The following is a 15,692-nucleotide window of genomic DNA, read 5'->3' on the forward strand; positions in this document are numbered from 1 at the left end:
ATTATTGGTACAATTGCTAGAGGGCATTAATTGGATGGATTTGGTGCTTTTTGCTGCTAGATTGAAATATAATTTCTGTAACTAATTTTTTTTATTCTGGGTTGTAGTGATTGTTTGGTTTGATTCCTGGAGTTTCAGTTTAGCCCTGCCTTCCATGTGTCTTCTCTCCGCTATTCATCTTTGTGTTAGATTTCTTTGTTACTTGCTGGGTTTTTTTGTAGTTTTGGTTGCTTGTGCCTTTGATTGAGTTTAACTTCCTTTGTCTCATTATCCATGATTTATCCCAGCATTACCGTGTGTATATAATGTTTGAGTCTTTCATTGCAATTTTTTATTTGTGTCTTTACTCAATGCTGTGTGCTCCTCTGCGTTGTATTTTCTATAGCTCCTTTTCCTGTCATGGTTGTGTGCTTCCTTGCGCTGTGACTTTTCCCTAGATTCCAGGTGCATTCCTGGCTTTTTTGTATTTTTGGAAAACTTCAGCATTAAATCTATTTATTTAAAACAGCATCCCATGAGTCCTGCATATTGAGTTCATATCTTTCCTGCCACGCATCCATTTATGACAAAGTGATTATGAGACATATGACACATGTAATGACATGTCAAAGAAAAGAAACTTCCTGTATTCCAAAGATGACATTGCATATAAGTCAGTGCTAACATGAGTATGTGATTTTTTGGTTCATAGGCACTTTTACAGCCTGTAATTTATGACAAAGTTCTGCACTGGTGTTGGCATGCAAATGTGTTTCCATGAATACTAAATTATATCAGAAAAACCGCTGATAGCCATGTTTTTAAGTTACAGGCTCTTTTAGGTTTATGCTCCTCAGAGTGATTTGATAATAGGTTAGGTTTTAGAACTGTTAAAATCGTGTATTTACTATCACAAATAAGTGGCTGTCCCACACATGACAAATGAGCTGCACCAGAGTTTGCTTTAAAGTGGCCAAAGACCCAAATTTAAGTGATCATTATCAGAATGTTTTGTAGCTTCACTTCTCCACCCCCACAAACGCTGAGCAATTTCACCTGTATAACAAAGGAGTCTCAGTTCTTTCAGGTTCATCCAATTTATTCAGCTATCATGTTTTTCAATGTGTGGCTGTAAAATTTGAGGTCCAGTGCCAACATTCAAAAGAAAATAAGCGAAGCAAAATGTCACACAGGAATAATTGGACCAATTGTACTGGTCATGCAGTCTATCTATCATGTGTTGGAGGCCCTCCATGAGGTGATAAAGCGTTCATTTGTCATGCATATGTTATGTATTCAGTGTATGAGTTAACCATTAAATCACCTTCTATTGTCAAACCAAAGTATAAGTGAAACGTACTTAATTTTCCAAAACCATTAGGTCAGCGATACTCGTTTTAGCTCAATCTTTTAAACATTCACATTTGAACTCTATTAAAAACTTTTTGACACAAGCATGTCATTTAATTACCTGAAGAGAATGGGATTCCTCTTTTTTGCTTGTAAAAATGTGATGCTTCGGGCTATACTATGAGACAATCCAGGGAAAAGACATCCCACCCCCAGCCTACACAAAGGCTTCTGAGGTTAATTTAGTAACTGGTAGTAAAAAAAAAGGTCAAATTGAACTAGTTTGGAAGAAAAAGGTAATCAGACAAAGCAGTCACTTTCCATAGTTGCAGTATGTGACTCAGCAAGCTATTAACAGTAGTAATTACAGAGATGACAATATTTTCCATTATTCAGTGAAAAAGCCTAATGAGAAATTAACCCGTACACTTATGATAGAAAGGTTCACTGAAATGGAAATCTGCCACGTCAGGAGTCAGGTGCTCGCACACATCTTTGCTCTCACTGGCAGCTTCTTCTCCCTCCTTCTTATTTCCTGTTATTCTTCTGTGTATCTGTGTGAAAAGGCCCCAAAAAAAATTTTGTTAAAAAAGTAATGCAGTACATTACTTAATCACTGGCTTGAGAAAGTAATTTGTTACACTGCTCATTATATTACTTGTATGTCAGTCCATAAAGTTACGTCTGATTTGCACTGTCACATTATAACCCGTTAACAACATAAACCTTAGGGTACAGTCCCACACAGTGACACAAGATCAGGTGAATGAAGAAAAATGCACGTTTGATGCACTGAACAGATGATTGGAGAACGTTTGTAGTACAAGTACCGACATATTTACAAGTGTAATCGATCTATCGCTGGATTTAGCACAGTGAAGTGTTTGTCACTGTGTTTCCAGAAAATGTAATGTGATTACAGTAACTGGTTATTTTCTTACTGTGTTACTTTGTAAAACATTACATACACCCTAAACTGGTCATACACAATGTTCTATATAACGCCAAACCACAGCTCTTTATTCTTAGCATCTCAGTTTATGAATAAGTAAATAGAAAAATAGAATCTCCAGATCTGATCTTTGATACAGTCGCAGACTTTTAAGCAGAGACCTACTCTTCTCTTTCATTTCCCTTTGCTTTTCTGTATAATTGCATGCCCATCTTCCTCCCACTGGTCGCCACTCTTCTGGCAGAGCGTTTGTTGTGCCAGTCAAGGGTCACCTCCCTTAGTGGTGGCCCTCTCCGTGTTGTGCCGACCTACAGCAAAAGATGGCCCTTTGGGAGGTCTCCGGTGACTAATAGTGCTTATTCTCTGTGTTGTGTCAGGCGCTAACACCAGGGGCTGAATGAACAGAGCGCCAACAGATAAGCACAGCAGGTGGAGAAAAAAAAGGGAAATGCAGAGACAGTAAGGGGCACATTTGACAGAAAAAGATATTTGTGCCCACAAGTGAGGAGAGCATGGACTGAATTAGGATGGAGAGTGTGGAGGAGTGTTCAAGAGACAGAGAGAAGCTGAGGCATCTTAAAAACAACCTTAAAGAATAACTACAGTTTAGACAAGCTTTTATAAATTTGTCTACCCTTAGAATCATTAATACCTCAACAGTTAGGTCCTTTTTAAATTCTCTATTCAAAACAGAAGTAAGGATCTTATTAGCTTAGCTTAGTATAACATTTTTGAAGGGAGGAACAGATAGCTTGGCCCCGCCTGAAGTATGCCTACCAGCACATCTAAAGCACACTGAAGCTCAGGTTAAACACATCAACAAAAGTTCTGCATGACACCAGCACTTTTTATATAAAGTCACTAACAGAGATGCTTCACTACATTTTTACGTAAAGAATCAGGTGTTCCTATCCATTTTTTATATTGTGCCTTAGGTCATTTACTGTAGTTCAGAAGATCTTATGCGATGGGATGAGACTTACATAAAGATGATATAGACATATATAGTTGCATAGCATACAAGCACATTGATTGATAATGCACTACTGTAGTGAGTGTGTCTATGTCATGGTCCGGAGTCTGCGACTCCGTGTTTATGTTTAGTTTATTAGTATTCTGTGGTTTTGGTTACCTTGGGTGTTTGTACTCTTCTGTTTCATGGTTCATGTTCCTATGTTCTGTGTCCCCCAGTCTGTGTTAAATTGGTGTGTTATGTCATTGCGTGTATGTGTTTCCTGTTTTATTGTGAAGGTCTGCGTCTTATGTGAGTGTTTTCAGTTTGCCTCCCTAGTCTCGTCACGTTAATCACTCCCAGCTGTGTTCCCTACCTGTGTGTAATCTCCCTGTGTTCTCTGAGTGTATTTAAGTTGTGTCTTCTGTCATGGTAGTTGCTGGTTCGTCTGTGTTGTTTCCCCTCGTCTCCCCATATGTATTTCCTCGGACCTCCCTGCATCTTCGTTTTTGGTTTGTGTTGTTAGTTTCCCCAGTTTAGGTTTCCGGTTTCATGTTCACCCACCATTGCTGTTTGTACCCACTCCTGTAAATACATACTCACCTGCACCAGAGCTGCCGCCTTTTGGGTCCTTTCTCCAACTCCACATGGCTTGCCCCGGCAAACCGTGACAGTCTACACTTGCCTTGTGCTATTTCTAACTTTTGCGGTAGTGTGAAAATCATTTTCTCTACAGAAAACCCCAAATTGAGGTTTTTAGAAAGTGTATAGCTGAACCTCCAGTAACACTGTGAGGAATCTCGGAGTCGTTTTGGACCAGGATATGTACATCAGTGTGCATATTAAGAAGTATGTAGGATTGCTTTCTTTTGAGCAATATCTCTAAAATTAAAACCTCCTGTTTCAGAGTGATGCAGAAAAACTAGTTCATGCATGTATTACTTCTAGGTTGGGCTACCGTAATTCGTTATTATCAGAATGTCCTAAAAACTCCCTGAGAAGCCTTCGGTTGATCCAGAATGATGCAGAGGACTAGAAAGAGAGAATATATTTCTCCCATATTAGCGTGTCTTTACTGGCTCACTGTTAAATCCAGAATCAAATTTAAAATCCTTCTGCTCACATACAAGGTATTGAATCATCATGTGCATCTTATTCCAGTGGAGCACTTCGCTCGCAGATTCCTGGCCTACTTGTGGTTCCTGGGATTTTTCAAAGTAGAGTGGGCCCCCCAGCTCCCGGTTTGGATTCAGGTGACTGAAACTCTCTGCTTGTAAGATTAGGCCTAAAACGTCTTTTTTAAAAGCATATAGTTAGGGTGACACTGAATCCTCGCATAGTTACGCTGGAATGGACCTAGGCTTCCCATGATGCACTTAGTATTTCTTTTTCCCTCTCCGTTTTTCACTCCGTGCGTTTTTATGAACCACTCTGCATTTAATCATTAGTTATTATTCCACAGTGTATTTTTTTTGTCTCGTCGCTCTCCCTCCCACCGCCAACCAGTCACAGCAGATGCCTTACCCTCCCTGATCGTGGTTCTGCCAGAGGTTTCTTCCTGTTAAATCAATTGTCAATTGTTTTTTATTTGTGAGTTTTCTGTAAGTTATAGTTGGTCTTTAGCTTACAATGTAGAGCACCTTGAATTGAATTGAACTTTTGTTTTACATTTCAATGCATGATTCAAATTGCAGTGTGTTTTAGAGCATTTTAAAATGTTGTGAAGTTGACTGATGCTTCTCTTGGATTAATCAAATTTATGGCTTTCATTTGTAGCTCTGTTGTGTCCTCCTGGAAAATTCTCTCTCATGGTTGTTGACTTTTAAATTTAAGCAGTAGCTAGTTTAGCTAACTTTGCCCTACTTTTTACTGCATGACAGGTAGCACACATTGATTTATTTTAGCTGTTTTGTAGAAGTTTGCTGGAAGCAGAGTTAAGGAGAGTGGTGAGACTGAACCATACAGATATAGCTGCAGGATGTAGCGATCATTTTCTGTAGTTTGTGACAGAACAACTTAATTTTACATTACAGAAAGTCATTTTAATGAGAAATATTGATTTTGTGCATCAGCTGCTACTCTTCCTACTCACTTCGTTACATTATGACCACCTGCTTAATATTCTGTTGGTCCCCCTTCAATGCCAACAAAAAGTCTGACCTGTCTGGATATGGACTCCACTAGATTCCTGAAGCTGTGCTGAGGTATCTGGCACCAAGATGCCACAACAACAGATCCTTTAAGTCCTATAAGTTGTGAACTGGGGCTTTTATGGATTAGACTTTGTTTGTCCAGCACATCCCACAAGTCCCACATGTCTCAACACTTCAAACTCGCTGTTGTGCTCCTCAAACCATTCCTGAGTCATATTTGCTTTGAGGTAGGCTCATTATCCTGTTGAAAAAGGCCACATCCATCAGGGAAGATCGTTTCTATGACAGGGACAGTGCAGGTAGATGATATATGTCAAAGATCAACATGGACGCCAGGATGCATGGTTTCCCAGCAGAACACACAGACCACACGGGGCCAGCCCGTGAACCTTGGCCACCTGTGACCCTGTTGCTGGTTCACCACTGTCCCTTCCTTGGTCTACTTTTCATAATAGCTGGGAACACCCCACAAGAACTGCAGTTTTGGAGATGCTCTGAACCAGCCGTCCAGCCATCACAGTTTGACGCTTGTCAAACTTGCTCAAAACCTTATGTTTGCCTATTTTTCCTGCTTCTAACACATGAAGTACAGCCCACCCACCGACAGGTGCCATGATGAAGAGATAATCAGTGTTATTCACTTCACCTGTCATAATATCACGGCTAATTAATTATTAATCAGTTGACTTGATTAGTAATTATGCCAGCTGAAAGTCATTAAAGTAACATTTTTTAAGCTGTGAACTGAAAATAACGACAACGCGTGAAAATGTTTGTGAGTCAAAAGTCTTATTCTTCTACTTTTTTGACTGCTCCCTTTAGGGGAGGGGTTCTCACAGTGGGTCAGCTGTCTCAGAGGCATCCTCCTCTGTTACACTAGTACTGCATGTCCTCCTTACTACTTTGGCTCCAAATTGCTCAACTTGAGCTGTCCCTCTGATGTACTTCTTTCTAATGCTGTCTTGACACTGAGACACTCTCTATTATTGCAGGGTCTTTACCTTGCAATATAAAGTGCCTTGAAGCAACTGCTGTTGTGATTTGGGGCCATATAAATAAAACTGAATTGAATTGAAGTGAATTGAACTGAATCCCAATGAAAATCTTAAGCACTGCCACCCCCAGTTCTGCTTTCTGTGTTTTTGTCAGCGCCACCATCTCCAAACCATACATCACAGCAGGTCTCACTAGCATCTTGTATACCTTTCCTTTCACTCTTGCTGCGATCCTTCTGTCACAAATCACCCTTGACACTCTTCTCCACCCGCTCCACTTCAACCTGCCTGCACTCTCTTCTCTTGCATTCTTGATGATCCACATTTGATTTTATGTCGGATTTCCTTCCTGATACAAGCTGGGCTTATATCAGGAAGGCAATAGGAGTCCAGTGACCCCCCCACCCCCCAGCTAGTTTAACAAGCTTTCTACCAAATATCATTAAAAATTAATGCAACACAAGGATGCAGTCTACATTAATACAAGAAAACTAAATAATGGCTTACAATCTGTTGGAGCTGCATGTGGGGAGAAGGGAGACTAAGGCATGTTTAGAGAGACTTCTTTTCAGATGGGCAGTTTCAATCATTTGTCTTCTTACCATAATTGAAAATAATGTTGTGTTGACAGGACACTGCAAGTTGAAAAATGCTGACAACAATAAAATATGTTGAAGAATGGCAAATCACTTCTAATTAAATATCAGTCTCTGTGTTACATTTACTGCAGTTATTGTTATCACAAGGATCTCCGACTATGGCTGCTCCAGTTGTATACTACACAGAGGGAACAAGACAGAGAGAGAGAGATTTGAGTTATAGTAACAGTGTCTTGTTTATATTTGGAGCCATAGGTGGTGCCGAGAGTGATACTAAACACAGCGCAGCGGGGGCTTCATCTGGAGGCAATTCACATTTATTGAACCCTCCAAGACCTGACTTGATATTGTTACATCAGCATAGCCTGTACAGTTTTTCCATGATGCATAAGGTAAATGTTACCATTAATCTGTATATGTAAACTTATTAGTAGGCAGAGGTTTGAAATACACATATACATCTGTTTTGTTTTTATTTCTAATCTGGTTTTTAACTGTAAGCTGCTGGTTTAGTGAAGACTCCACTAATACTTTGAAGCCAGTTTCTGGAAATTTCAGTATTTTTCTTTGTCAGGTGCACTTTGACATAAACCCTACAGTTCGCTTAAGATTTTTAGTCTCAACACTTCAGGGTTAGACTTTTGATTTGCAAACTTATCACCGGGCTTGATTTTTTTTATCCTTGCATGGATAAGGGTGTAACAGGTACGTATTTGTTAGGCCGAGCTGCGATGTTAAGTATCCAGCCCAGTCATGGTGAGGTCATCAGAACTGGAAAGTTGTTGCAGTTCATCATTTCTTTGTTCCATCAATTTAATCCTCTGGCCCCTTTGCTTAATGTGGCCTTAAGTGCACAGACTGCCTCCATTAGGTTCATGAAGTTAACTTGCTGCTTTACAACTTTACTGTTTTCTTCTAACATAAAGTTGAGAATTTTTTCTCAACTTGACTTTTTTTTTTAAAGTCAGTGACAAAAAAAAAACAAACAAAAAATGAAAAAAGGTTCATGAAAAAAACCCTTTGCTGTCAGAGGTGTAACACAATGTGTCAGCAAACCCACATCTGTAACCACGAGCCAGAGATCCTAACTCCGGTTTCTGGGATGTTTTCTATGATTCATGGCCTTTTTTGGCGACAGGAAGCGAGCTGCAAACACACAGCTCCTCCTCTCTGTGTTGCGGATATTTAGCGGTTCAGTGTTTAGAAAGTCTTGCAGTTGACTTGACATTTATTTCATATATTTAAAAATAAATGTCAAACTGAATGAAGGCACAGGACAATAAACTGTGCTGCTGAACTCCATTTGATCCTTCATTAGATCATCAGGTACACAGATCTTGCTTTAGCCTGCAGGTGGAGGGAGCTCTCTGTGGTGCTGAAATATAGTACCGTTGAGTTGTAACTATTCCAGAAAAGATAACCAGAGCTCACAGGATGGCGCATTTATGAGATAACACATGTTTCTGTCACAGCAGCACAAAACAAGCAAACCGGGGGGACAGGAGAAGGGTAAAATGGGTGGATGGGTTTGGCAGCAGGATCACAGGGACAGGCAAAAGGCAAAGTCCATAAACAGATAGGGAATTAAAACTGGGCAGACTGAGCACACAAATGACTGGAAAGCTCCAGGGGAAATACAGCTGGATAGACAGTCTGGTTTAAATGAATGAAACCAGTATAAACACTGAGGGAGTTAAAGGAATTGGGAATGGGTCACTGGATAGATGTGGGAAACCAGGTGAGCACAAAATGACACATGAAAGGCAAAATCAGGCATGAATGAAATAATGAAGAGAAGGAATGTCACAGAAACAGTGTGATGCTGCATGAAGTCAGTGATTCAGTGCTGTTTGAGAACTGGTAGCACTGAGTATAGGTCAGTACTTATAATATGCCACAAGTCTATGCCACCCTATTAGAGCACTTCGCTCTCGCACTGCAGGCCTACTTGTTGTTCCTAGAGTATTTAAAAGTAGAATGGGAGGCAGAGCCTTCAGTTTTCAGGCCCCTCTTCTATGGAACCAGCTTCCAGTTTGGATTTGGGAGACAGACACTATCTCTACTTTCAAGATTAGGCTTAAAACTTTCCTTTTTGCTAAAGCATATAGTTAGGCCTTAGTTATGCTGCAATAGACGTAGGCTGCCGGGGATTCCCATGATGCATTGAGTTTTTCCTTTCCAGTCACCTTTCTCACTCACTATGTGTTAATAGACCTCTCTGCATTGAATCATATCTGTTATTAATCTCTGGCTCTCTTCTACAGCATGTCTTTATCCTGTTTTCCTTCTCCCACCCCAACCGGTCGCAGCAGATGGCCGCCCCTCCCTGAGCCTGGTTCTGCTGGAGGTTTCTTCCTGTTAATAGGGAGTTTTTCCTTCCCACTGTCGCCAAAGTGCTTGCTCATAGGGGGTCATATGATTGTTGGGCTTTTCTCTGTATCTACTGTACAACATAAAGTGCCTTGAGGCGACTTTTGTTGTGATTTGGCGCTATATAAATCAGCTGGTCCACTGATAATTTGGCCATGGCTGGCTATAGCATTTTGCACATAGTTTGAAATATAAGAAGGGACTTTCATATTGCATTGTGTTTGTTTCCTCAGTTTCAGAAACTTGACTTGACATTTTAGATTCTGATCCAAAAGTTGTAACCTTTAATCTCCTAAGACCTGGACTCTTCCATGGCATGCATTTTTAATTTCTCTTTGATATTTGGGCATATTGGGACCTGATGAATGTAAAAACAAAGAATTTCCAGATTTTTTTTACCTGATTTTTGTTTCTGAGAGAAATGAGATCCACATATGAGGACATTTGTTTTAAATGTCAATAGAACAGTGGCAGTATAATGTCTTCGTATCTGGATATCAGGCCCAGTTTTGCTCATTTTGTAGAGCAAAATGTATTATTTTGGTCTAGACATCCCAAAATGCGATGTCCACATATGTGGACGCCAGGTCCTAGGAGGTTAAGAGCTTCTCATGCAGCTCTTAAATGTTCTCTCTAAAGTAAAAAGTGAGTCAAGCACTCGAAAACAGTGCACCATGACAACATTGTTTCCATAACAAAGACTAAAGAAAGCAGCAATACAGTAATAGCTTGCATACACTTGTTTATATCTTTGTATGCATCTTTAAAGTATCTTGAACTTTCAATTATCTTGGGCATTAAAGGTGAACCTGACTAGAAACTATATAGAGAGATAATTAGTGAGTGAAGAATAAAGTTTTCTTGCACATATATCATCACGGATCATGCACTGGCTTAACTTTGGTGCTATCTTGATGTTCTATGTGGTGAGCCGGTTAAAGTTTCTCATCATGCAATCATAAATTTGTCTTTTTGATTACACCCCATCAAATATCGCTCTTATGTGTTCGCACACATTGTCTTTTCATTCTGAAAGATATGAAAGGATTATTCTGTTTCCCAGCTGGTTGTGTTTTACTCAGCTGAAGAGCACTGTAGCCGCTTTAGTTGTGTTGTTCTAAATGGGCATGGAAACACTTGTAGGATTGAGCCTACTTATCTGTTAAGCACCAAAACACTTTACTACAACACACCCTCTGCTGCCAGAGTGAAAGGCTCAGAGCAAAAAATTCAACCCTGCCATCTTCGAGTAATTGCCACCACAATCAAAAATCAGATACGCTATCAAAGAGTTGAACAGACTTTAATTTTATTGGGGATGGAGGGTAAAACAAGCTGACATTTGAATAACCAAACTAACATATATGAGGTGCATAATACGAGAAGAAGAAAGTGGATGGAAAGAGTGCGAGCATGGGCAAGAGGGTGGATAAGAATGATTAAGTTGACTTAGCTGATCCTCTTCCAATATTTATTGGCCTCAACAAATTTGCTGTCGGTGCACAGGCAGGGATAAAAAATGAAGTCAAGGGATCAAGGGAAAATTCAGCAGTCAGATGAATTTTTCAGGTGGAGGGGAACTCAGAAAATGATCATCTGCGTAGCAGAGACAAAAAGGATGCAACAGTTATGAGTTCATTGTTTGCCAACATTGCTTTTGCTTTGTGCCAGTGGATTACGAATTGCTTGGCAGACAGCGGGATGAGCTGTATGTTGATAGGCAGAAACTGAAAGAAATAGAGATGAAGAATGGAAGGCTGTGGAAGAAGTTTTCATCTGTCAAGACGGGAACAAAGTTGCTGAAGGATTTACGAGATAGAAGAGAGCAAAAGGAAGCTGGTAATTGCACAGCTTCTGGCCTCGTGATATTATCTCTTCCTGACATGTGCGCATCGCCCATTGATACATGCAGGGAACATGGGGATGATGCCTTTTCACTGCCTTTGTGCCCCCCTCGTTCCTGTTACATTTCTCTCTGTCTTACTGATGACAGTTGCCAAATGACAAGGATGAATGGTGAAAGGAAGGAAGGAAATAAGGAAGGAAAGCACATTACTAAGCATCACTCCTGATTATCTCAAGCATTTCCCCAAAATGTTGAGCTCTGTCTTTTTTTGTCCTTCAACAAGTCATCTTAGACTTTAAACCTCAGGAGCTTCAAAAGGCTAATTGTTACAATAAATGCACTAACACCCTCTGTGTGTGTGTCTGTCTCTCTCCCTCAGGCTCAGTGTCTCTCAGTGTATTCCTGGTGTCTGTTGCATTCATAGTATGTGCCATTTGGCTGGTAGCTCTGTGTGGCGTCTGCACCTGGTGCCAACGTAAACTGGTAAGTTCCAATACTTATTATTCACATTTTAATGACCATGACATTTGCTTTAAGTCCCCAGCGACCCCAGCAAGAATATATTGTAGATCTTTAATAGGCATCTAGGAAATCACTGTGAAATGGAAACTGAGATGTTGGGTTTTTTCCCCTGGTGAGTAGGTGGCATCATTTATTCTAGAAATAAACTTTTGGAATAAAAATAGTTGCATAATCACTTTGCAGATTCGTGATTTCTTTTCTTTTCAAGTATAGTAAAGAAAATCTAACCAGATACATCAACTGTATCTTTGTTATATCCTACATATTTAAGTGTTTTAGAGGCAGTTGGTACAATTTGTAAGGTCTTGTTTTGGAGGATGACTGGACAAACTGGCTGAGTGTAACATCCGTTTTTTTTTAGGAAGTAAGAAGGTTGTGGAAATTCTGCTGGGCCTTCTCACTGTATGAATAATTCATTATTGGAAGGATCAGCACAGCTTTTTTAATGCCCTGCATAGAAAACAAGATTTTTCATTTATTGTGTGTCCTAACCTTCAAATGAATCGAACGTTTTTGGTGCACAGGATGAAGAAAAAAACCTCATTTTGATATGGTGGTCTTTAAAGAAAAAAAAAGATATATTACTAAATCTTGCACATTTTTATTCAAAAATAAATTAAATGTTATCTGAAATGCAAAATTTTGATATGCAAACAAAGTATGTGCTCATTTGGATGAACAGAGTGTACTGAAATAATACTCTCATGTGCAAGTTGAATGTTTTCTTTTCACTCCTCTGAGAAAATACATGTTGTGAAAGCAAAATGGCCCCAATACTGACCAGTGAATGAAAAAAAACAAACAAACAGTGTTTCTGCATGAAAATTCAAATTAATGTGATTTAACTCTTTAAAGCCTGAACTTTGAAAAAGCTGCCAGAAAATTCCTGTGAGTGTTTAATGAAGCTTCTCACAAGTAAAACAGATTTTAGATATTAATTTGTATATATGTAAGTTTTAATTTGTATAATATTTTCTGCATGCAACGTTTTACTTTTTGCAATTTATTGCTTAAATATGTTCAGTTTATTTTAGTTTTGTGGGGTTGAGGTGGGGAGATGGGGGTGTCACATTGATGAAAACTCAGTGTCAAAAACTCACAAAGACCCGTGTATTAAATATGGTTCGCTTGTCATTGCAGAGTTAAATCAGCATCAACTTAATTAATACTAGAGACTTGACATACAGCTTTCAGTTTCTCACACTGCAGATGAGAGTTGCAGATCCACTGTGACTGATGGGAAAACTTCTCAAGGTTTGGTCCTCTGCCTTATAACGGAGGGTTGAAGCAAGTCTTTCTTTACAGTCAAACTGTTTCAGAACAACATCTTGTAGCTGTGTAGAAGATTTACAGCTGTATAGACAGTCAGGGTTTCTTCTGAAATATCTGCAGCCTTAAATTGAATGTGTTTGCCTTAAATAGTGTTGTGCTTTTTCTGCGCCATGGCATTAGAAGCAGGAGAGAGGCTGTATATTTGGCTGTGGCGGCGAACATGAACAGAAACCTCTGTAACTGTGGCCGTGGCTCTGAGCCTCGTGCATCATGGCAGCCGCTCCATGCTAATGATTAATATGCTAATGAGCGTCACTTTGAGCAATTGGCTGCTCGAGTAACTGTAATTCCTAATTTTGATCTGCTGGCATTTCCCCCACTTTGTCCTCTCTTTCCCCCCCTTCATGCATCTCTTTTGTCCTGTTCGCATCTCTCTCTGTTTGAATAGTGACTGTAGCACAGCAATTCATTCACCACGACAAGCTAAGAGTTAACTGAGCTATTACAGATGAAAAACACCTTCTAAGTAACATTTACAATTGCTCACGACTGAGAAACAAACCCATTTCTTATCTTTGTTTACTTTAAAGTTATCCATATCTCTCTGTGTTTTTGTGTCACCTTCTCTCTGTATAACAAATGATCTGGTTTGTATTTGTCTCTTTGTCACCTTATCACCCCGTCCTTGTCAGAATTTCACTGCTTCTCTCTGCCCTTTTCTAGTATTGTCCCTTGCTTGCATCTGTTGCAACTTTAGTTCTCCCTTCTGCTTGCTTTCTATTTCCTTAAGGTTAAATAAATAATCACAAAAATTATAAGAAATGAGGAACATACATTGTATATACACATATGTTATGTTGGGGGTGGGGGTGCAGATTTTAGATAGTGAAATCTGCAAATAGTGAGTACTATTACCTGAAAAAATAGCTAGAATCTTACCTACTGATCAAAATTTACTGTCAAAGATTTTCTGTCAGCAGATTAATAATTTCATTGACTAACCTCTTTGGCTCTAGTCAGTAAGGATAGTTCAGTATTGCTTGTAATGAACTATTTTTTCTTTCTCTGAGCGAGAAATAACAAGGACAACAGATGCATTTTAAAGGAAATCACTGGATTACAATTTTTTTTCATAACATAACAAATTCAATGTTTTCCTTTTAAAAAATCAGCTGTTGTCCATTTTTAGTACATGCCCATCCTGCTTTGTTATCTAAAGGTCATTTTAGTTGGTTTTTGGCCATTCCTTGACTCCCAGCAAAAATAAAAAAAATAGGGAACCACCCCCCCCCCCCCCCCCCCCCCCCCACCATCTCATGACGCTTAATCGACGTAATCAACTTTAATTTGATGCAGTGTGAAAAAAAAAATGCACAGAAATAAAAAAAATTTCAAGAATAATTAAATAGATTCAACATCTTTCTTCAACAGAATTGCAGACTGCACAGATGGTATCTTCCCAAAGGAAAAAGTACTATAGCTTACTAGGGTATATTAGACTTAATAGTTACTATATACAGTAATGGACTTCTATACATTTTACATCAGATTAAAACTTTGGGTGTAAGATTCAGATAATTATTTATTATTAACTAGACATTTTAAATGAGAATAAGAAAGAAAAGTATGTCTTTGTGCCCCCCTTTTCCCTGTTAATGCCCTATCGGCCCCCCTGGCTAAACTTTGGTAGATCCGCCCCTGCACAGTTACCAGCCGTCAGCTACATAGAAAAAGATCCTGGTGTAGAAAGTAATATTAAATAAATTCTAACAACAGCTTAACAAGCTTAAATGTGCTGCTGTTGTTCAGCCGCTGGTTTCTTCTTTCTGGTGCAAAGTGGGCCAAAAACAAACGGACTCGCAACAGAAAAGCCGATCAGCTGATCATTAAGCAGTTTCATGATTGAAGTAGCAGCAGGAGAGGGAGGGAGAGAGAGAGAGAAGAGGCGGTCGCTCTATATATCGGTTGTTAAGCGTAACGCAGGAATGCTTTACAAACATTCAGAGATGAACTTACACACTTGCTTTACTTCTCTCTGGGATAACTTTCTCGGAGATGAAATGTCGGTTTGGTAGCGAGGCTACAAACACACACAGCTGCTCTATCACGTGATGCACACTGCTCCGACGCGCTACGGTTATGAGCCGAGTTACGCCATGTTGCAAGTTTTGTGAGGTGCTTTTTTGATATTTAATGGATCGGATTATATTATATATTTCTCTCCATATATCTGATCCAGTAATTTACGTCAGTATTGGACCGATACCGATACTTAATATCGGAGTATAGAGGGAAGGAAGAGGGAGGCAGATGCATACAGGCAGGCGAGTGTGGAAGGTGCTGTTGGTCTTTGCTGAACATCCAGGTGTGTGACAAGCATAATGACTGTGTGACTTAGGAGGATGATCCAGAGGGAAGCAGGGCCACACTGCTCTGAACAGGGAATCACCCTCTGTGTCTTTCACATCTCCAGTTCATCTCATGTGACAGTTTTATCATCCTCTGCACAGCTTCATTATTCTAGATCCAGTTTCGAACCTCCCGTCTTGTCTCTTCCTGTTTCTCACTTGGCCCTCCGCTCAGTCGTACTCAGTTGCTTCTGCTTCTCCCCATCCTCCCGATCCTACCGTCTGTTTCTCACATCCTCCCACACTCTGTCAGCATTGTACCTTCTCCAACCTCTCTCCAGCCTCCTGAAGATT

The 15,692-nt window shown here is 39.7% G+C and overlaps 1 protein-coding gene across 2 annotated transcripts in view; it reads left to right on the forward strand.

The window, feature by feature from the left end:
• Positions 1 to 15,692, forward strand: part of syt7b (synaptotagmin VIIb) — a 133,834-nt gene that overhangs the window by 41,388 nt on the left and 76,754 nt on the right. For both annotated transcript variants that reach the window (XM_080884073.1, XM_080884076.1), the window contains exon 2: positions 11,576 to 11,679. In XM_080884073.1, the coding sequence (XP_080740199.1) occupies positions 11,576 to 11,679 (104 nt within the window). The remainder of the gene's footprint in view (positions 1 to 11,575; positions 11,680 to 15,692) is intronic.

This window comes from Rhamphochromis sp. 'chilingali' (assembly GCF_963969265.1).
Source record: "Rhamphochromis sp. 'chilingali' genome assembly, chromosome: 6".
Lineage (NCBI taxonomy): Eukaryota > Metazoa > Chordata > Actinopteri > Cichliformes > Cichlidae > Rhamphochromis > Rhamphochromis sp. 'chilingali'.